Below are 23,369 nucleotides of genomic sequence, written 5' to 3' on the forward strand. Positions count from 1 at the left end.
TTTTTTTTTACATTTGACTTAACCGATCCCTGAAAACTGCCACCAATTTCATTCCAATGTTTTTAAACATGATTAAATGAAGCATACCTTGAGAAATGGCCCTACCAACCATATGACACACAAGAAAAAAAATACATACTAATGAGGAAAGTATTTCCACTTTTTACTCTTTAAAAAAAAAGACATTTTCACAAATAGAATGAAAGTGTTCAAGTTACATTAATAATAACACCCAAAGTTTGCAAGCCCACCTAAATCAGTGCCAAAAAGATTCTATTTACAACAGATGCTTCAAATTTATTGTCACATATGAACACTGCCATAAATTTCCATTCCTTAATGGTATCAGAGATGTGATGTAAGAATTCATGTGATGGTCCAACTTCTTCATCACAGCTCATTTAATTAAGCAAGTGGTTTTATCTTTGTGGACATGATTTTCAAGAACCAAAGAAGCCAATGAATTACACAATAGGTACTTTTTTTCATAAAATTCCCAATTTTAAAGCATTTCGATAAAATCTTTTGCTAAAAACATTTCATAAACGTACAAGCAGATGCTGAAGGTCAACAAAAGTATAACACTCCTTACAATCTCTAGCTATGATTAGCTATGAGTGAGGCAGTTGTCACCTGAATCTCATTAAAAAGAACATACCAATTTTACAAAATGGACTTATACTTGACAAGCTTCTTGGGCTTTTCACAAAGTCTAACCTGCAGACATACCCACTTAGTATCGTCAAAAAATAATAATCTAAGGATGAACTTGCAAGCACAGAAATAAATCTATTTAAAGCTATACGGACACTCCAGTTCTGTGTCTGAGAGGACTAAAACTGGAGAGCATTTCAAAAGACCCTTGGTGGCATTTTCAAAAATAGAGCTATTAATACATAGAAAATGAATGGCTTTGGTTCTTACTGTATGTACAATTCATCACCTTCACCCAGGGTTTCTGAAAATCCTTTGAAAACCTAATACATATACGCAGTAAAAATTTATTTCAGTATTTACACAGTAATTCCTTTGCCCTACTGCCATCAAATCTTCCCCTCTAATAAAAAAATCCTACTGCAGTAGTAAAAATGGACAGGAAAGGTATTCAAACTGGCTTCTTAAGTAGACTTTCATCTTTGCAAGTAGGCTCAGCAACACCTGCAAAACATTTGGAGGAAAGGTACCGCTTGTTTACCCATACATAGCGTGTCAAGACTCAAGATGTCTTCTTTAACCATCCTTTTGTCATTTTATACAATTTCTTCATACTGTAAGTTACAGATTTCTTTGCCCCTTAAAAAAAGAAAGAAGACAAACATCAGAAAACATCAAAATTCTGGAAAGTTAATCCATATAATAGATTTTCAGTAAATTAACTAAAATATAAAGGATGACATAACCTGAAACATCAAGCAGACATGCAATAACTCTGCAATAAATCTGTCAGTCATAGCATGGTAAATAAAGGCAGAAAAACACTTCTAATACCATCAAAGCATGCAAAAAATAGGATCATTCTGAAGGTTCTGCAGGCCTGACAACAGTGCTCAAAAGCACATACAGAGAACAGGTGTAACATCTGTATAGACACATTACAGAACTCCCAACTCCATCTGTACTGATGGAAACTTCTAAAATACAACACTGTTCCAAAATGTTCAACACCTAAAGGCTTTTAAACCACCTTTGTCTGCTGCATACCCTCACCAAACCAGTATGTAGTACTTTTCAAGCCCTCCCTAACCTACTACTAGATAGCACATCCAGCTGAGTAGGATCTAGGATCATATTCCAGACAAGAAATGGACACCAGCAACCCGGTAGCCTTCTATTATGCAGCTGGACACAGAAGCAGGACTATTTTAGAGGAATCCACACAATTAGGCACACAGGTTAATTAGCAGAGCACATCTGTGATAGGAATTTATTCATTGAAGCATGTCACTGGAGACCACCACCACATTGTGCAGATCAGATTAGGGCTAATCCTCAATAACCAGAGCTATACCCAAAGCTGGGCAGCCAAAGCTGTGCTGAAGAGATAATGAGGAAAAAGAGAACGAGAGGCGAACCAGAAGATAGACAGGACAAAAGAACAGTCTACTCAAGCAAGACAAGAGTACACGACTGGTTGACAAGTTCCATCCATCTAAATGCTACTTCACCAATTTTTCTAACAAGATCTTAGCTGGCTTTGCCTGACACTGCACCCCAGGTCTGAGGCACTCAGCTGCCATGCTGTGAAGTTTTAAGTGCAACTTCACAACCCCACAGCTAGAATTTAGAAGCATCACACTGATGCCCATCTTGATTAGACAATCAAACACTGCACACCACAAAAAGTTTCCAAAATGTCATTTCAGCCCCTAAGGAGAAACAGCCCCAGAGCACTGCTACTGAAAGGCTTGCAAATAAGTAGAAAAGTGTACTGTTTCCTCATAGGAAATGTGCTCCCAACTTTTGGGGTGGAAATCTGTTCTGGTTTCAACAAGTTGTAAAGTACACGATAACTTTCTTGAATATTTTGTTATTGCTTCATCTTAAGTAATGGCAGCTACCATTGCATAACTGAGGGAATAATGCATCTGCAAGAAATCAAATCTACTCAGCTTGCACAATAAAGTGACATCCGTGTCCTTAGGTAAAAGCAGCAACACTGAAATGATGGCTCTGGAAAACCAGGTTAATAAGGCACATACCCAGATGAACTGAAGTCTCATAAAATGAAGAGCAAAAATATACATAACATGATGACAGATTTGGCAGCGCTGCACATATCTAAAGTATGCTATGGACTCCAGCATGAATAGTCTGGCACAAGGATCTTATCTGGAACAACTTTGCTTCAGAGTAACTTGCCTAACTCTTGTTTATAATAAACCTCATATTAAGCCAGTGTATTTGTAATAGTCTAATATCAGCCCGTAGTTCCCCACAAAACTTTGGTAAACAACATGCCCTTATGCTAGGCCTATAAAAAGGCAGGCCTTTCTCAATTTCCATAAAGATACACTGCATTTTGCATTTCAGATGAAAGATGCTTTCATTACCAGTAGTCTAGAGTCACAAAAAAATCAAATGAGCATATAGTAATACAGAAAAGCACCACCTGTACTCCAGAACAACTACTTTATGAGCCTATCATAAATCATTCTGCATATTCTGTGTATAATCAATTGGACTTTCAGTTTATCTAGGTGTAATTTAAACAAACTCAAGTCAAGCTTTTGCAAAAAAATCATCCATCCCTATATTTCAACTTATATATGGGATGCATGTGATTCTGTAAGCTCAATTTTTCTACTTTTAATAGGCTTTCATTAAAAGCAAATGCACTAATGAAGTCAAGGTTATTCTGTTATAGCATCTCAAGCAACAAGTAAATAATCTTGTAAGTTCCCGAACACCTCACACATCTGCATTAAAATTGCATGCAGTATAAGAATTCCAGTGGCAGAACAAGGCCAGACTTGAGCTCAGGCATAGCACATAAATGAAGTAAGTGCTTCCCATCTCAAAAGTTTAAGCTACGTAACTGCTTAGCTTTGACAGTTACTGTCCAATCTCTTAGGTACTATACTTCCAGGACACAACCCCTCCAAAGCTGAAATTGCTTCGCCAGAATCGATGTTCTGAGATTCCAATAAAGTCACTGTAGTTCTAGAAGCACAGTATAGCATGTGGCAAACCAACAGTAACACAGCTGCTCCAGCCCTGCAGGACTGTAATTAACTGAGTTGGCACAGCAGCCTGCAAGTCAGCTTTCTCTATCAGCTTGCCAGCCTATTCTGCCTCTTGCAGCAGCTCAGCGTTAAGAACTGTTTCTTCGTATTTTCCCCCTGCAGGGAGAACTCTGCTGAACTCCACCCACTCCAGCCATGAGCCTAGCATCTTATATAGTAAGATGCTTACATTTCTGCCCTAGCACATCACACTACAAAGCAAAATACAGGTTTATACATACAGCTGGTTTCTTAAAGCAGCCCTAAGGGTGATGAGTCACATCTGTAGTAAAAGTTAATGGTTGTAATTATGGCTCAGCCTCCGAATCCAAAGCAGTTGGACCACATGAAAATGTCTTTCTACTTTAGCTATGAACCTACAAGTCGGTGGTTCCACACTCCCTTTAGATTTTTCCACTACATGATAGAGAACAAAGACCTTACACACATGGAATCAAGACCACAAAACTTCAGCGTAAACATAAGCTGTATCTGGTTTTGCTTAGCAGTCCCATGGAAGTGTTTCTGTTACATTATAGACAAATTACTATCTTACAGGTCCTCAAAGTTTCCCCACAGATATAACTGTATGCTGCATTCTTTATTTCCTTTTGAAATAAAGGATTAATGAATATACTGTTGAAGAGCTGTCATGCTATACAGGGCATGTAAATATTTGCATATTGTTAGTGCACAGACACATACAACTTTTTACACATTTACAGAGAATTGCAGTGTAATGCAGTATTTGTTCAGGCAGCTGATGAAGCTGGCAGTTACTATGAAGCTACAGAATATTTATATAGGCTGCTCCCTAGAGTTAACAGAAAATACACCCATGCAGGTATAGTATACTAACAGCCCAGTTCTAAGAAAAAAAGATGTTATTCAGAGCAGCTAACAAGCATGTGTGTTAACTTAAAAGGACCCTGAACAACTGATTCTTGAACAATTCACCCATTACGTATTTCTAACATTTTATTTATAAGACATTTTCAAGGCTTGCAGCATTCCTCTATTAAGATATAAAGAAGAAATCTAAGCTGAGTATCAGTGTCTCTTTCAGACGAGCAAAATAGAAAAACTTTCCCAAAGACCATGCAGACTCTGACTATGTGGGAAAATAAATCAAACGATGGTGCCATCTCTAATGGGAAACAGAGGGGCAATCGCACCACAGACTCAAAAAAAAGACAGACACATTTTCAAAAACTAAATAGGGCACTTAAAAACAAACAAAACCAGAGCTTGAGCTCAACTTTAAAACCACACTGGCAGAGAAAGATGAAAAAAGTTCTTTTAAATGGGCTGAAATTCTTTATTTTGCCCATGCTATTTGCCCACACTGTTAATACACAGCATACCATCCCAGCAACGACTATTCCCAATGTAGCATTGAATTCAGGAGCATGCCCTGCATTGGACTATCCCATCACAGATCAGCACATAGGCATTTCACATTTTTGTTAAGATAAAAGAATCAGCTACAGAAATCATTTTGTGCCCCTCATTACAAAGTGATGGTCACACAATGAAAATTAATTCCTTCACAAGCAGACATGGGACAGAAGTACTTATATAGTTACCAGCAACAGGAAGGAAAAAAAGCCAGAGCTTATTTAATGGGGCTACTGATTTCATGATCCTTCCATACTTTTCTTGTACCCTAGCTAGTATTCTTAACGTAAGCACTGCAGAAGAACATAGCAGATGAAAAAGAACTGGAGAACCATAATACTTTTCTTAAAGTCTCTACTATGATGTGTAAAAATAGTTCTTAGGGGAACAGAACATTACACAAAGTTTGGTTAAAGAAGTACGAAAGAAATGCAGCATCCTTAAAGATTAAATCTAACAGCTGAAGACCTTCCTGTAATACACATTTATTCCATGAGTCAAACAGATACTTTCTATGTAGAAGGAACGATGTTTTGTCTGTGTACTGTATGCACCTATAAAAGTCCAGGCTGATAAAGCCCTGATAAGCAGCAAAGCAACATGAACAGCATCAACGGCTGCCCCCTAGTGACAAGTGTTTTAAATTAAACCACGGCTGGGAGAAGATCTTTGATAGAAGACCGAGAAAGTCTTCAGGCAAACTGAATTACAGAAGTTTGGAAATAAATACTAAAAAAAACCAACAAACAAGAGAGCACTTAAAGGCAAAAGGCTTCTAACTGCAGACTTACTAACCCTAACCACCTCTGGAGATCATGGGAGGATCACCAAAGATCATAAAAGCCTTAAATCAGAAAATACGGGCTCACATCCCTGGTCAGACAAATTGCATTTCTTCATTAACACGCACTGCAATTTCAGTGTTTATTCACACAATTACTGTTTCTGTCCACCCTCAGTGGGTGACACTGCTGAGGTCCTGGTAAGTCAGCAGGCAGGTGAGGAAGTAGCGCCAGGCAGCGGGCAAGGAAAGCCACGATTTTCAACATTAAAAATAGTGGAAGAAAATACATTTAAAAGCATCTAAGTGTTAATTCTATATAACTGGATGGTCAGAAGACAACTAAAGTCTATTTTAAAGAAAAAAAACAAGCCACCATATAAATCAATAAGTTAAGACAAAGGGAAAACAGAAAAAATCAATAAAAATTAAAAGTCCTACTAAAACTTACATGAGGACCTCCCAGAAGTCTCAGTAACAATATAGGCTGAGAGTGATTTGCTGAATGACACAAAAGCAGCTAACAACTCCCAGAGGTGACTTTGTCTATCAGGCTTTCAGCAGACGGAGAGTATAAACAATCTGACAGAGCTTAACTGCTTTTATTCCTATTCCTGCAGCTACACACAACAACTCTGCTCCGCAGCTCAGGCAGGCTGCTAACTTTCACAAGTGCTGCATTCACACACAATAACTCTGCCTTTCACACACCTTCCCTCTGATTATTTTGCACTACAAAATCCCTGTGGATTTAGAACCAGATAGGTTACAAGTTGATATTTCTAAAAGGGACATGTTGTGATACAAGGCTTGACCATTAGCGAGCCATTTTAACAACAAACCCTAAAAGGAATGCTTGACTTCTTTACTTGGAAACCTTCCATTTGAAACTAGCACATACAGCATGTCTAGCTTATAAAACAAAAGTGCAGTTTCTCAGATGGAGTCAAGGTTCTTACTCTGCATGAACTACTAAGCAAAGCTTGGCAAAAATTGAGAAGTATAACAAAACCACTAACAAAAGTATATAAAAAGATGTAAAACAAGCACAACTATTCCTGTTTACTTTCCTCAGCAAACCACTAATGGTTCTGAACACTGCAACCGGTGTTTTCTCACAAGGAGGCACGAAGTGCAACATGGGGCCACCAACTTTAATAGCAAATGGGAAGCGAACAGCAGCTGTAGAAATCTGGATAAGGATCACTTAATAGGAATGTGGATAGCTGCTTCTGAAACCAGTAATGATGTTTTTTGTATGTAATTGCTTTTGAGGACAACAGGAATAGGCGTGAATGAGTTCAGACAGTGATATGAGCAATTTCAAGCAAGCAGCAAAGATTTCTCATTTTGCAGGAATTAAGACGATCTCCTGACCTCCATTCTGTTTATGTTAATGCAGATTCAGGTCTTCAGCTTTTCTTTTAAACTGAGCTGCAGTCCATTGAGCTTTTAAGAAGCCCAGATTTTTACATTTAAAAAGTACACCTATACCAGAACTCAATGACAGGACGATGCTTCGGCTACACAACTGGCAGTGACTTTTGTGCAGTTTGGAATACTTCAGAGGCTTAAAAATATCCCTATGTTTTCCTATGTTTCTACTCAGGAAGTCCTTTTTTGCCCTCCACACTTCTCTCATGGACTTTGTAACATACTCAACTCTTCTTCTAAAGTACTTCATTGTGAAGTATGAGAGTTACAGTAACAGCTAATGCTTATCAAGTATATAGGCTTAGTATGGAATATAGAGTTATCTGAACACACACCTGTTTCTGAACTTGGACAGAAACTTCAGCCCCTACGTTCTGTCCCTCTAAACTTGTCCTCTCCTTTATTTTATCATAAACTAATCTGATAGTCTACACAACATCAACACAACACATGGATCACTTAGAGATCCACTCACATGTAGAAAATAAAGAAGTTATCACGTAATTTGTCTTTTTTTTAATATAATAAGAGCAAAAACAGTGCATAACAGTCAAATCTGGCCCACATCAAAAAGAAAACTGAAGTTAGCTTTTGTTTTGTTTTGTTTTTTGTTTCATGATTAGGTCATGTAGACTCTGCTCTCATATTCTATAGGCTTTCAATATTTTCATTAGACACTTAGAAATTTTATTCCCTAAAGTCTCTTGCAAGACAGTCGTGGAGCCCTATAATTTTCACGCTGTAAAACCAGAAAGCTTAGAAATCACACACATTCTTACCAGCTGTTAGTATGGTTTTAGCACTCTGCACTATACTGGAAGATCTCACAATGCCTGAGATGCCTGCAGATAGAAAAGCACACAGATGTTACCCATCTCAGAAGCAGTTTTGTGGGGATTTTTTTTTTTTGCTCTATTGTCTAACAGAAAAAAAAAGTTAAATATTCTACAGTTATATAATTAGCCAGCTTGAAAGTACAAATTGTACTTAAACTTAAAAAGTACATTTTACCTTCCACTTTGAAATATAATTGAAAATATAATTGAAAAATAAACTAATTGAAAATATAAACTCAAATATTTTTGCTTGTTTAACAGGCAAAGAAAGTCAATCTTAAAACAGGTAAGAAGTATGAATTGATGACGTTCATTCAGCTAGTGATCAAACCAAGATCCACAAAATAAGCAAAAATGATTCAGTTATATTCCACCTAAGCATGGTTTAGATCAGAATTACACTCTGTTCATTTCAACCTGACATGGGCATTTTGCACTTCTCTTGCCAAGTAGGGTTGTTTATACTGTGCAATTTTTTATATTGTGCAGTCTGGCTTGGTTAAAAGACCAACTTCTGGAGGCACCACTTGTTTGTCACTTCACAGCACAGCAAGTCCAGTTCCTATTATCCATTCTTAGGTGTAAATGGAATAGTATATAAAAGGATACTTTCCAAAAAAAGCTTTAAGAATTTAAATTTGTACTCACGTATTTTTACATATATATAAATACAAAAGTACTGCTTATTACTAAATATCTGAACATGTACAAAGGCAGCAGTCCCAGCATTAAGTCTTCCAATCTGAAAGTTATTTTTCTGCATTAACCAGATTGTAGAAAACAATTTCAAATATTACTTCTAAAACCTTATTTCAAAGCTACCTGCATAAAGAATAAACCCTGAACAAGTAAGAGGAATACAATATTCCACCTGAACAAGTTTCTATATTTTTGAGAGTGAATAACAGAACATGTTGAACTAGTAAAATACCTAAGGACAATGCAATTCGGTTTGAGTACCCAGCTTAGTCCTACAGGATTACTAAATGGTTTGCTCTGAGCTGGAGCTGCACCACGCTGCCAGAAGCACATCAGGCTTGCACTGCCAGATGCTGTACCTTCACTGGAGAGTGGCACCACCAGGGGCTCTGCTTCACCACAGGAGAGCAAACAACTGAACTGCAGGTGCTGAATGGCAGCTGGTGGAAAGGTCAGAAGGCAGACAGGCTGCGTGGGCTGTTCCTGGCCAGCTATGCGCAGCTTCTGTAGTTAAAGGACAGAAGCAGCTCACAGGAGACATATCCTGGAAGAACCTATTTCTGCCCATGGATTGCAAAGGGAGTCTAAAACCCATCTCACTGGAGGAGCTGCCCAAAGAGGGGCAGGGACTTGTCCACATTTCCAGGAACTCTGTCTTCTTCAGCACCAGGTGGCCTTCAATCTCAGGGAAGAGAACTGCCATGGAGTAGGTGTGGTCATTCAGGAGGGGAATGCTGGCCACGTCCAGGCCATTTGTCAGTTTAGTGTCTGCTTGTAGCTCAGCAAAGGCCTCTACGTGCTCCAGGGCCACCTAGGACTCCAGGCTGTCCAATCTGCAGCTGAAGACATCACAGGACTTGCACCTGTAGGCGATGAGGACAATGATGACAATGATGATGATGAACAATAGCAAACTGCCACCACCACCACTCCTGGTGGGCAGGTTGTCTGAGAAGATCTGCAGTATGCCTGGTGAGAACTCAAACTCTCCAGCCTTAACCCTGATTCTGTGCTGGCCTGTAAGGTTAGGCAATTTGCAGAACAGCTGGGTGTTGGACACAGTCAAGGTGCAGAGAGTGTCCCTGACCAGAACTCTGTAGTTCAGTTGGGAGTTCTCAGCAGCTGGAGGGAGCAAGTTCCTGCCCTTCAGGATGATGACAGAGATGGGCTTCAGCATCCCTGTGGGGCTGAGCAGCTAGAAGACAGGGTTCAGGTAGTAGAAGTTGACGGTGACAACAATCAGCAGGGCCTGGATGTTAACCATGATAAACACAATCTTATCTGGCCAGTAGCCATCCTCAGGAGGGGCTCTGCTCAGGGCTGTCGATGGAGGGCATGCAGCATACCATGCTGGTGTCACTGTACACAGTACAGTTGTTCTCTTTCAGGGCTGTAGTACTTGGCTCTGATCTTGGGCTCCTTGATGCCAATCACAGTCAACTACATTCCATCACTGTTGATGCTCCACTCTGGATCAATCTTTTTGAATGGTGGAGTCCTCCATGTAGTTGTACTTGACCTCCAGGTTGCTCAACTCTGCCCAGTTGATGTTGATGATGGAGGACCTACTGGGGGCACGCCCAGGTCCTGCATCAGATCTTGTGGTCATTTCTCTCTGAAAAGGCACAGGGTCATTCCCCCCGTTCTGACAACCTGTTGAAAGGGCTGAAGCACCTCTCTTATGAAGAAAGGTTGAGGGAGTTGGGCTTGTTCAGCTTGGATAAGGCTTAGGGGAGACCTCACTGCAGTGTTCCAGTACCTCAAGGGAGCTTACAAGCAGGAGACAGACCAAATTCTTACATGGTCTGATACTGATAGGACAAGGGAGAATGTTTGTGAAGTAAAAGACTGGCAATCTGACTAGAAGCAAGGAAAACATTTTTTTACTCAGAGGGTGGTGAGGAGATGAAACAGGTTGCCCAGAGAAGTTGTGGATGCCCCACCTCTGGAGACATTCAAGGCCAGATGGGATGGAACCCTGGGCAGCCTGATCTAGTGGCTGGTAACACTGCCCATGGCAGGGAGGTTGAAACTAAATGATCCATGAAGTCCCCTTCAGCCTAGGCCATTCTATGATTACCCAGAGTCTAGAATTCAAAAACTTCTTTGATGACAAAAGTGAAAGAGGGTTTCTGTTTTGTTCTGAGAGTATGAATGGCTTAGCTTCAGAAAACTAGATTTCTAGATTTAATGTTTTGATTCTGTGGTGCTGCATTAGTGTTTACAAACCATAGTCTGAGTCTGCAATAACCTACCTAAATGCAACTACCAAAATAGGTAGCTCAGGGTGGACAACCAAGAGCAAAAACTAGACCCAACTAACAACCATTGTACTGAAATCAGTGTAAGAGCTCCCTCTGCAGCTGGCTGGTGTTTTGTGGCTCACAGGCATCCAGGCATCTTTCATGGAGCTTGCAAAATTGGCCACCTGGAACTAGGATGCATCAAGTTCCTGAAAGGATTGTTCAAGTACTAAATGTATCTATTTATCAGCAGAATAATGAAACACTGATGTCTTCAGAGTAAGCTTTAACTTGCTCGTACTCAATCCTGCCTCAGAGAAGCTATCTGCGATTACAAGAAGCAATTCAATCCTCTTCCTCAAAGCTTCAATTCTGTCAGAGCATCACATATCTGTAGGAACTAAGGGAATTGGACAGGGTAATGCCAGCAAGCTAGAAAATTAACTTAGCACTGAACTGTAAGACTGGTAGGATAAACAGCTTAATATTCAAATGAAGTTATGATAGCCAATAAAATCCTGAAGATAGAAGCACACTAAATAGAGTTTGATAGTTTAATTAGATCATAAAAACTACTTTCAAGATTCAAAACCAAATATCTTCTTTTTCCTATAACAGCAGGAAAGCTAGTTGCTAGTATTTCAGGGAGTCTGTTTGCAAACAGACAAATAGAATTTTGGAAATGTATCTCAAGAATAACCTAGTGTTCTTCCTTTAATTCATCCTTCTGAACTGGAAGGCAATACACCATAAATCTTTATTTCTATTATGTCTTAAAGGTGATTAAAGATATTGGTCTAGGCTCACCTTGATGCACCACTAATCCACAATCAGGGTCATGGGCAACTTGCAGTAAAATTTCTTCCACATCTCTGTTTTTCCCAGGAGGGTCTACCAGAGAAGTTATCTTTTGCTGCAGACTCCTTGGCAAAGCCATTAGTTGTGTGAATTGACCTTCTGGACTTTTATCGATCTGAGCATTACAAAAAATAAAATAGGAAAAAATTGTGTTAATGAAGTAAATTCTATTTTCAAAGAAGACACACAAGTCTTCTAGCTATCTTTGGCCTGTGACAAATATCTCAAAAAACTGTTTTTATTCCACATGTAAAAGCCATTGACAACACTAATGAGATCTCCCCATGCAGCATCTCAGTTCTGAACCTGAAGAATAACAGCGGAAAGATGTTCATTTTTATCCAAGGGAAAACTAATGCACACACATGATCTTGTTGCTCCTACAAGTAACTTCCCATTAAAACTGTACCATTTCTGCATTACCCTATTCCCTCTGGAAACATAAATACACTACAATGAAAGAAAATGTTCCCAAATAAACATTCAGCTCTGTTTCTTCTGCTGAATATAACCAAACTACACACATGAAGTTTACTTTGAAAAATATTTTCTCTGCTTTAAACTCAAACTACATTTGGTCTGAATAATTGGGAGGAAACGTTCATTTCACATTTTTCAGTCTACATCAGAAACACGGTGACTTTTTTTGAATATCAACGTGCAGGGCTGTACACATTTATACAAAAACGTAAGAACAGATACTGAGAAGTATACAACAGAACAGGTCTCTCCAAAACTGGGGGAAAAGATTAAGAACCTGAATACTCCCACACATTTTCTGTCATTTTTTTGAGACATCAGGCAGGAGTCTAGTTGTCCTGCAGTCGTTCCAGTCAATGGGAAGAAAATGATATCCAGATGAATCACCCACTGACTACAGCTGGAGTCAATAAGCAGGCTTTTAATGTTATGTGGGAAGAACCCATGCCTGAACCAGAACTATAAGAACTAGTGTCTGCTTTCAATTGTTTTTGAATAATCTTTTATGGAAGATTTTTCTTTGTAATTTCAAATATGTGTCCTTGGAGAAAGGGTTTCTATTTTCTGTTAAGCAGTACTCCAGATAGCAATTACCTTCTTTGGCCTTGGGAATAACAGCAAATATCCAACACAAGGTGTGGGCAATGAAGTATTAATCTCAAAATCAACAGTAAAATGATAACAATTGATTCACTGCTTCAAGGACTATTAAGGAATACCAAAAAGACGTATTATCTAACATATTTGTTAGATAAAACCACAAGGTTTTGTTCAAAAGTAATATAGAAATAGGTGCTGTTCTAACTAGATATCTTCTTGGAGAATGGAGTACTGATTCTATTCAGAATTTGTTTAAATACTTCCTCCATTAAGGTGTACAAAATCACATTGGTAAGAAAACAGAATGCTGCCATATAACAGATTTGCCTATGTGGCACTCAAAAGCACTGCAGTAAAAGCTTTTACTGTACTCAAGGCTGCTTAAGCGTGCAACAACTTGCTTCAGTTTCTAAAAGACACATCCTAAAAGGAAGCATTAGAGAGTTACTTACCACAGTGACTTGAGTATAAAGCAGTAATTCACGTCCATGAGACTACTCATGCTATAAGTAACATAACACTGAAATGTAATATGCACATCCTTGTGCTAATCTTCAGGTGTGATGTACAAGAGAAAAAAAAGCTACCAGTCCCTTGACTGTGGCATCCCGCTTCTAATTGCAGAGTTTCACTTGTACCTTAAGCCAAACATGGAGTTCAGTACACCGGTCATTTTGGACCAGTTTCCTGACTAAAAACTTGGATTTGTTCAACAAATCTTCATAATTAGCACATAAACACTGTTTGGTTTTTTTTTTGAGATGAACGTTTTGATTGCAGAAAGTTGCATCTCTAAGTTATTTTTTTTTGTTTAAACACAAGCCATACGTTTATTAATCACTTCCTAGACTGCTGTCTCAATATAACATTCATTAGACAACACATTTTAGAATTATCTTCTCTTGTTCCCTTGCTAGCATGCCAGCCCCATGGCCATACTCAAAGAAAATAAACAAGTTAGTACATACACAGAGGCCAATATTTAAGGCAAATTTTCCAACTGCAGAATTAAACAACTGAAACATAAAAGCAAATATAGTGACTACAGATGCTTGCTTCAGCATGCTTTCTGCCAATGTGATAAAGCACTTCCAATTGTTTGTTTTAAAAATGTTTAGAAGAAAAATACTTGCCTCTAGCCTTCCCAGATGGTGCTTATATACCACTTGAGGGCAGTCCTGTAATATGTTACTGTACAGCTTCTGAAAATAGGGAACATTAGGTTTCACTATGTTCTGCACCTTCGATCTGTCTTCTCCTATTATCATTCTGAAATCACCTAGTCAAGGAAAAAAAAAAAGTTAGTTCTCCAGGATGAAACCAAAGTCAAATAAGGAAAATATAACAAAAACCAAAGCTATTACTCAAAAATATTTTTCAATTCAATTTCTACATAATTCATAATTAGGTTCTCTCTTCTAACAAAGAAAAAATACTATCAAAATAGTTCAACCACAGAAAATAAGGTTCAGAACCGTGATGCGGCCTCTGGTATGCAACATTATCAACCCTTGCATCCACATCTGCACTTGGACAACAACAAATTCTAGTCGTCAAGTCCAGGCTCTCAGTCAGCAGAAACTATATTCTTTCCAATCAGACATCAGCTTCAATGGCTCCCTAAACAATACTAGTGCACAGCCCCAGTACTTTGTATTCAAAACCAAATAACCTTCATTTTTCCATTACTAAAAGAAAATAACTTGCACTGTCTCCACACTTCAAGGGCAGTATGTGAAATACAGCCATTAACACATGCTCAGACCACAATGCTCCTTTTCCTTTGAACCAAGTACTACGTTAGATCGTAAAAAAGCAACTCCTTTCAACACCACTGCTACTTTTCTGACCTTATTTTGAGACACTGCTCAGTAACTGTAAGGAGAGAACTGTATTAGAGTGTTCAGCTACCTCTGGTATGTGCCACCTTGTTAGCTTTCAACATTACCAACCAGGAGTTAAAAGCTCAGTCCAGTTCAAGTCAACAAACAAAATCCTGAATGAATTCATTTTCTCTCCTTCATACAGTTTGGATATAGATGCGGTTGCAAGGTAGCAACTTGCTGGCATTACTTCGTTTGTTTCAATTTATGCCAATCAGCAAAACACACTTTCCCCACAGTAGCACTGTCTCACTGATTTCAAAATACACCAAAACCAACAACCAAAAAGAATAAACATCTTCCAACTTAAAGCACAAACAGCTCTTCTCAGCACTTATGGCAAGAGCTGTTAGAGTAACACAAAAATCAATGTTGTTTACTAGTACTCCCCCTGAACAGTTTAAGATTTCACAAAATGGCAGCAAAATGAAGTGTCTCTAAACATGTCAGTGACAGCTCTTTCCCTGAGCATTCCCAGCTGGGACTCTTCGCTTTAACTGTATTCACACAGCAGAGGCAACTCCAACATCTCAGAGTATGGTAACTGATCTCATAGTTTTTGTTAACATCCTTGTTTCTGATATGTACAAAGCACCTTGGTCAGTGCCCATCAACAATCTTGTCACTCTCAAACAGGTAATGATTCAGGAAAAAAAACCTGTTATGAGAACAGTAACACTCTTCATAAGCTGCAGCTTGGCTTTAATGAATTCTACCTATGCTGTGGGGTTTGTTTTATTTTTTTTAAAGGAATGCAAGGCCAAACCCTCATTTTTATACAAGAAAGTGCTGTGTAAAATACATCCACAAGAAAACTTTCATAACCATTAAAATGTCAACATTTAAAGAGCAGTACTTAATTTTAATATTGTACAAAAATTATAATTTAACTTAGTTTTGGTATTGAAGATGCATTTGGAGTAGGTTTTCTATTCATTTTTGGTTTTGTGTTTTTTTTAATACCACTTCAGTTTCATATAATTTCATAACCTAGGAAAGGAGAAGATCCTCTTACAAAAAAATAAGTCAATAAATACCAACTATGAAATAAGTCTTAAACACACGAAGAAGAACTTTAAACACAGCACACTCAAAAATTAAGTGCTAAGAGCATCAGGATCTGAGATGAATAAACATCACACACTGAATGAGGAGAATTTTTTTCCAAGGTTTTGAATGATTAATACCAACATATAATCCATACAAACATAGTAAAAAAAACCACTTCACCATAATCATCCATACCTAGCTGCTTGTAAGTCAAGCAGCTATCTGACAAGTTTTGCTTATGTACCTGTACCTGTTCCTCAGTGAATAAACACAATTTTGCAATAGTTATGTACACAGCCGTAAAACACAGTTACTAGAGCATGCAAAAGTGTAGGCCCAAAGCAAAAGTGTGTTTCATATGTTCTAAGTCACCTCTACTACTCACACCATGTACGTGTAGTACAACAGCTCCAATTACAGCTTTTCTCCTCAGAGACTTCAGAGACCATATACTAACCAGAATAGGAGAGTCCTGCAATCTGCATATAGAGGTCTTCTTCAGAGAAACTTTCTGGTAACATGAGAAAGGCTGCTGTGACTGCACTCTTCAGATTGCTAACAAGGGCAGCTTGCAGCTTGCCATTCTCATTCTGTGTCAGGATTTTCACCTGAAAAAATCAGAGTCATTGGGAGCAAGACTTCAGGAAAGTGCTACTGAAGATGGAGCTAAAAAATGTTACTCAATCCAACATTGAAAATAATACATTTGAGATTAGATCCTACTATTGTACAATAAATATTTCAGTACCATCTTTTGCTCACACTGTGGGTGAGGGGAATATCTTTTTAGGTATTAACAGCCTACTGTAAAAGGCCGTTTTTACAAACACTTTTGGAACCAATCTAAGAAACAGCTATCAACTTATCTCTGAAGAGCTATTCACCTTTTCATATTCACAAATTTAAGATTCATAAAACAATAAGTGTGAAAATGTCAGAGATATCTCACATAGCATTAATGACATAGTAAGAAAAAAAAGACTACTGTCACCACACTGAAAGAGCATGGAACAATAGAAAAGAGAAGTTCTCCTATTCCCCCTTCACTCTACCCTTTTTGCCCCAAGAGAGGACTCAGAGGACTCCTTTCTGCTGCTCTATTGTAACACCTGAAACAGTTTCCTAAATATCTTATCTCCTCCTAGAAGTAGCAGGCATTAGTTTTTACTTTGTATGAGGAGAATGTCAAACATTAGAAAAAAATCAGCCTGGTTTACAAGGTGGCTGACAATGCCCTTTCAGAAATAACTCTTTCAAGAATATATTCTGTTGTGAGTCTGTCATTCTTATAAAGGGCAGATTCTTAATATCTGTTTACTCTAGAATATCTACAAATCCGCTGGCAGTGAACAAATTCATCCAGCTTGCTGTTTCCCTCCAGAAGTGAACATGCATGCAAATAAGTTGCGACATTCCTCAAAATTCTGCTCAACAAAATATAATCTGAAAGAGGTAAGGTATCATTTCAAGTAAATATTTTCCTTTAGACTCAGTAAGGGAAGAAGTAAGAGAATACAATGTAGCTGCTACAGAAAATTCTCCTCACAGAAAGGACATATAGGGCTTGACCTTGCCATCAGCAACCCTGCCTGCAGCATGAGGCTGGAACTAGATTGAGGTCCCTTCCAACCCAAGCCATTCTATGGTTCTACGGTATCAACAAAGCAATGTCAGGGCTGGCTGATACCATGTTCAGAACTACATTCTTATCCACTGCAAAGTCTCTCAGAGTGTAAAACAATCTCACTTTGATACAGCAGTGAATGCAACAGCATACAGGCTGCTCACTTCAATCCTTCTGCACTAAGGTAGAAGTTTGCCTAATATCAACTATATACAGTAGTGTGGGATTGGTCCAGGATGATCATTGAAATAGAAGTTCTTTTTTCTCTGGTTTTTATTTTAAAAATAAGAGTTCATTGTACAAGCAAACATTTAAGAATCCCTCCCAACTTCTCCTACAAATTACTGCTGTATTTCCTAGCAATAAAATGAAGGATGATGACAAAAACTACTACAAATTTATCTGCTAGGCAACCCAGAATAAATTTGATTTCCTTGAAAGCTATGGAGTCTACTGAACGCACACAGACTTTAAAATATATCCAATATTTAATGCAGGCCAGTTACAAGGTCAACTAATATTTAAAATCTCATCAACTAATTTGATGCCCTTTCATAGCTCACTGCTACAATGAAACAACAAGGAAAGAACAAAGCAGCCTGTGGTGCTGCTATTCCCCAAGGAAGACCACAGCCTCACTTCAGTGAAAAGAATCATCTCCTTTGCTAAAAACACTCCTTAACACATATCAGATTTTTTTCTCCTAGGGGAAACAATATGCTGGGCTTCAACATTTAAATGCATGAGAAGTTGCAGTAGTTATGCCATTTATGAAAGAATTCTTCTCTTTTTAATTGCAGTGACAACAGTAAATACAACTGCTTACCCTATTACTCTCACTCTATGCTTAAAAATAATCATTAACATTTTAGATACTCTAAAAAAAACTGAGAAAGCCAAGATAGGTGTTACTTGTGCTTGCTTATTTCACTTTCTAGTTACAGAAACATTTTTTTTCCAAGACACTTACCAGTTATTAAAAAATTAAAGCCAAGCTCAAAGATTTTCAACACAGTTAAATGGAAATTTAGTGAATCAATATTATAGTTGTAATTTTAAGATGAAAAGCAAATTAACTTTTAACACAAAAGAAGCCTATGAAGAAAAGACTATTTCTGAACTGCAATTCCAAACTCCATCTATTCAGTCAAACATTGCAGAAAGATTACTTGATCAAGGCAACCAATTTATAATAGAAACAAAACCTCCTGTGAAAATTACACCAGGATTTCTAAGCTGGAGCAAATGTTTCAGCACATGTGCTAGAATAGCTTGGATAGCTTTCACTCACATAGAGACAGCTTTGTAATGGAACACCAGAAAGGCCCTGAGCTCTTTCACATCTACACGAGTGAGAAGAAAACTCCCAAACTTAAACAATATTCATCTGCCCGCCCAGAACTAGCACAAACAGCGAATGCTATGCAAGAGGTTACAGTGCACAAGAGAACAGACCCAACCCTATCTGCTTTCCAAAAGAGGCTTGTTGTACATCCTAAGGAGAACAAACATTCCTACCACTACCACTTAAAACATATACAGCAAAACATCAGAGGAGTGGACCAGAATCAGCAGACATTTGTCATCTGTACAACAGATCTAAAAAACAAAATTGGGGCATGTCTGCAAGCACAGTATAACGTTTTAAAATCCAACATAGAGATTTTATGGATTCTGCAAGAAGACACAATCTAAACATTCACCAAGTAATTTTTCAGTCAAATTCTACTTCAAATCCTTCAGGCTTTATTCAGTGTAAATTCCTCTAAGTCTTATGAAAATAACCTGGACCTACACATGAGGATCTCTCTGGCTGTCTCATTAGTGACCAAACAAAATACCAAATTCTGCCTCACTATGCAAGTGTGTAATCAGAAGACACAAAGCATAATTTACATACACCAAGCAGTAATTGTAGTTGCACTGAAGGTAAGTGCTCAGTATTCACAGTTAATGAAAAAATAATGAAGGTATTTTCCCTTTTACATTTAGGTTTATTCTTTACAAAGATAACAGCTGTTCTAACCTGACATAAGTCAGGGGAGGTAAGGAAAGTTAGACTGTTTCAGCGCTACTATTTAAAGACACACCCTAAGATTGTCTTTAGGAGCATAATTTATTTCTGTTCTATGACTTGAACAGAGCTCTCCTCACCTCCAGTCCAAGGAAATTTAACTCAGCACTGCTGCCATCTGCTGAAGGCACACTGAATCAGGCACTCATGGGAATGACAACCAACATTCTTTACACGTTACAGTTAATTACAGATATTTAAACAAGAGAATGAACTAGACAGTAGCCACACAGCAGTGCAGCTTTCATCTTTACAGAGTTCCATTATTTTACTGCATTAAATGCTGGTGACTCCTCTAATTTGTCAGTGATGGTAGACAGACTATTTACCTTGTGTTAATACAGTAAATCTTGAATAACTGGTCTAAAGGCAGAAAGCTATTGTTAACATATCTTTTCTCACAGAATACAGAAGGACATTACATTTCACTTCTTTTCTGAAAGATTACCCTCTAGCAATACTAGATCAGGGTGATTTCTTCAGTGCAGACTCACAGATCACTAACAGTTAAAGCTAAAGCTACAACTAAGTTTTCCATTCCTGTAATTTACTACATTTCAAGTCAGATAACAGAAGAGACTAATGGCTACCGGTTTTTGTAGGCGTCCAGCAACATAGAGGGTCTTCCAGTGAAGTAAATCATCAATCAGGGTATCAGTGCTAATTACACCATACTTTATCATCTGAAAAAAAGCATAGTAAAGGTTTCTGAATAACAATGTAGTTGTACTGTTTTTGATATATGAAACTTAATACTACAACTGCCATTAATTCTAAGAAACATACACTGCCAATAAAGGGCTGTATGCATTAAATTAACACAATTTAATGTCTACATCTTTTTTCTTTAACAGTTTTTGCACCTAAGTATTTGCAGATTTTCTTCCAATACACCTTGACCATAAAAGCTCCCCTTTGACAGCACTTAGAGAATTGCTCTGCAAGAAGAGGATCATACAAACAAGAGCCACATAAATGGCACAGCTCCATAATAGGTTTAGGGCTTTTTATTTTTTAATTTACTAGAAAAATAATATGAATAGCAATATTGATAGCAGCATCGCCTGAAAACATGAACTCCTCCATCCCCTGCCTCTTACCTGCACTCCTCCTTACCACATACATTCTACATGTAGTCCTTATGTAGGACTTGCTGGACATGTAACCGCTTACCTGGAACTATTAACTGTAACCAAACCTCAAAAACCAGGATGTTATTAGACAATAAGTATGTGAATTACAACTTCCTACATTAAATATGTTCTTTTTATGTCAAACAGTAAAAATTCAGTTCACTACTACTATGTAGTCAGCTGCTAAATTTAAGTCTGTATTTCCCCATACATACAACAGTGATACACTTCACAGTCACTGGCAAATGGCAAGTGATACAGAATGTAAACTCAGATTCACAAATCTGGTGTTTGTGAAATAGTTTGAGATCTCAATATTGAAAATATCACCAGTTAAGCTGCAGTCCCTCAAATGTGCTTCCTCCATGAAAATCTGCTTTAAGCTAATCATTTCAATACTTCACACACAAATATTTAACTTTCCTGAAGTCATACTCACCCTACCATTGCACGGCACTAAAGTATTGTAGTAAATTCCTGCTCCATAGCTCTGTATATTACTTATCTGTTTTGGCCCAAACACTTTTAGGAAAGAGTAATGACTCTTGTTCTTTAACAAGTTCATCATGTGCCAGGTCACCGAGTCATCAACTGCAAACACGAAGTCCAGCATATTGTTCTGTGGATACAGAGAAAAGAACTGGTTTTCCAATGTCAGTAAGCAAGTAATGTTAATCACATTAATTTAATATATGTATAATGATTAATTATACATATATTATTTAATATAATAGATTTATTATTAATAATAATTTAATATATGTATAATATATGGATATCAGCTAATTACTGCAGACGTGAATAAAAAAATAGAATACACACACACACCTTGAGGTTGGACAGTTTAAAGGCTCCAGAGGAGCTGTGTGTTTACTTGATTAGCCCACCAACTGCAGTCCCAAACTTTCTTTGCCCTCCGGTTACATTACTGAACTGCAGCCTCCTGAAGCACAGGGGAGCACATCTCAGGATCTCAGAGGACAGCTGACAGCTCAGCCTAACAGCTGAACGTGCTAAGGGAGGTGTGGGCACACAAATCACCAGTCAGCAAGAAGCCACACCTGACTGTGCTCACCTGCTTCTGTCAACAGAACAACCCAAACGCTGCAGGTATGGGCCATGAAATGCATTCACTGCTCTACTGAAGAAAGCAGCCCAGCATCCCTTCACACAGACACGCTGGAAGCTTACCACCAACTCATACCTGGAGCAACACTGCTTCAAACTCCTCAGTAAGCAGTGCAGAGGCAGGCCTCATTCTGGGCTGCACCTTAGCTAACCAGCTAGTACTGAGTACTGAACTACCTTACTTCCACTTTTTTTTGTGAGAGTGAAACCTTCAGAGCTCTTAAATTCCTACTATCTTCTGTTTAGACACATTCAAAGTCACATTCGTGGGGAGCAGTAACAGGTAAGTAAGCCCTGGTGAGCTGTTTAAGAAGGTCACACACACACCGACAGGACCCCTTTTCCAGCCCCCACGCCAAGTGGAGGCACTAAAGCAGGGGAGGACACCCGCGCCGCAGTTCGTTATCAGTAAGGGTTTGGGGCTTGTTTTCGCTGCCTGCCTCCGTGCTTCATCCGCTCGCACCGCGCTAGGGACAGCCTCAGCACGGCACCGGCCGCCTCCACACCGGCAACACGCAACACACGACCCCGCGACCACAGCGGCCTGCGCCCGCCCAGCCGCCCGCCGCGCTCACCTCGCTGTGCCCGGCCGAGGCCCCCTCCTGCCGGAAGACGCCGGAGCCATAGGCGAACGCCAGGCTGAGCTCCTGAGGGAAATGAGCCAGGACCCGCCGGAACTTCACCCCCGAGCTCGACAGCACCGGCAGCGCCATCCCGCCGCCACAGCCCGCCTTCCCACCGCCCCTCCTCGGCGGAGGCGACGGCCGCCGCCTCCTCGCCGCGCCGCACAGCGCCCCCTGCCGTCCGCCGCCTTCCCGCCCGGCTCAGCGCCTCCGTGCCGGGGCGCCCCGTAGCGGCCGCGCTGACGGAGCCGCGGACGCCACCTGCCGGCGCCTCGGCGCTCTGCTCAGGGCGGGCGGCGACCTCCGCCCGAGGACAGGCACAGCGCCGCAGAGCACCAGGACAGCGTCCTGCCGCCTGTCAGGCGCCCTGAGATGCCCTCCAGGCGCGTTGTCTCTGTCCCCTCGTCTCTTCCGTACTCTGTGCTGATCGAGGCTTCCCCGAGGAGCTGGTGTGGATTCTGTGATCCTCCACACTTCTCCCGTGCTAGGAAAACAGAAAGCCCACAACATTTAATCACCACATTTTGCTCTCCAACTCACACTCTCTCGTGTAGGAGATACTCTGCTGAGTCTGTCTCAGTGTTAATTTCCAAGTTCTGTGTAATTAACTCAATGAGAGTATTAAATGCACTAAAACATCGTGTTTAAGGTGGAAGCACATCTTGTCTACGCGTTCCCCACACCTGCCTTCCTTAGGATCACATTACCCTTGCTTTTAGGGCTTCCAGTTGACCCTACAAGTGGTGTTCAAGTGGGATCACACAAAGAAACATTTTTGGGAAACTATTTGATATTTGTCATCC

The 23,369-nt window shown here is 39.4% G+C and overlaps 1 protein-coding gene across 3 annotated transcripts; it reads right to left on the reverse strand.

The window, feature by feature from the left end:
• Positions 1-139: 139 nt before the first annotated feature.
• TAMM41 (TAM41 mitochondrial translocator assembly and maintenance homolog) lies at positions 140-22,680 on the reverse strand. 3 transcript variants are annotated; one of them, XM_425154.8, is made up of 8 exons: positions 22,519-22,680; positions 21,255-21,434; positions 20,273-20,365; positions 16,442-16,592; positions 14,185-14,330; positions 11,921-12,086; positions 8,115-8,177; positions 140-1,293 (listed from the first exon to the last, which is right to left on the reverse strand). In XM_425154.8, exons 1-8 carry the CDS (start codon positions 22,654-22,656, stop codon positions 1,217-1,219), a joined length of 1,014 nt encoding a protein of 337 aa, XP_425154.2. In that variant the 5' UTR covers positions 22,657-22,680; the 3' UTR covers positions 140-1,216. The 3 variants fall into 3 exon arrangements, 2 of the variants coding, with proteins under 2 accessions (XP_425154.2, XP_025010531.1); XR_005839382.2 differs by lacking the exon at positions 140-1,293 and adding an exon at positions 9,230-9,733 and having other exon boundaries at positions 8,114-8,177; XM_025154763.3 differs by lacking the exon at positions 8,115-8,177.
• Positions 22,681-23,369: the final 689 nt, after the last annotated feature.

Source organism: Gallus gallus, chromosome 12 (assembly GCF_016699485.2).
Source record: "Gallus gallus isolate bGalGal1 chromosome 12, bGalGal1.mat.broiler.GRCg7b, whole genome shotgun sequence".
NCBI classification, from domain to species: Eukaryota; Metazoa; Chordata; class Aves; order Galliformes; family Phasianidae; genus Gallus; species Gallus gallus.

Coding starts and splice junctions, on each gene's coding strand:
- TAMM41 (XM_425154.8), bottom strand. CDS start 22,656: ATGGCGCTGCCGGTGCTGTCGAGCTCGGGGGTGAAGTTCCGGCGGGTC. Junction 21,435..22,518: donor CCTCGGCCGGGCACAGCGAG/GTGAGCGCGGCG, acceptor CTGTATCCACAG/AACAATATGCTGGACTTCGT. Junction 14,331..16,441: donor TGCAGGACTCTCCTATTCTG/GTTAGTATATGG, acceptor TTCCTTGACTAG/GTGATTTCAGAATGATAATA.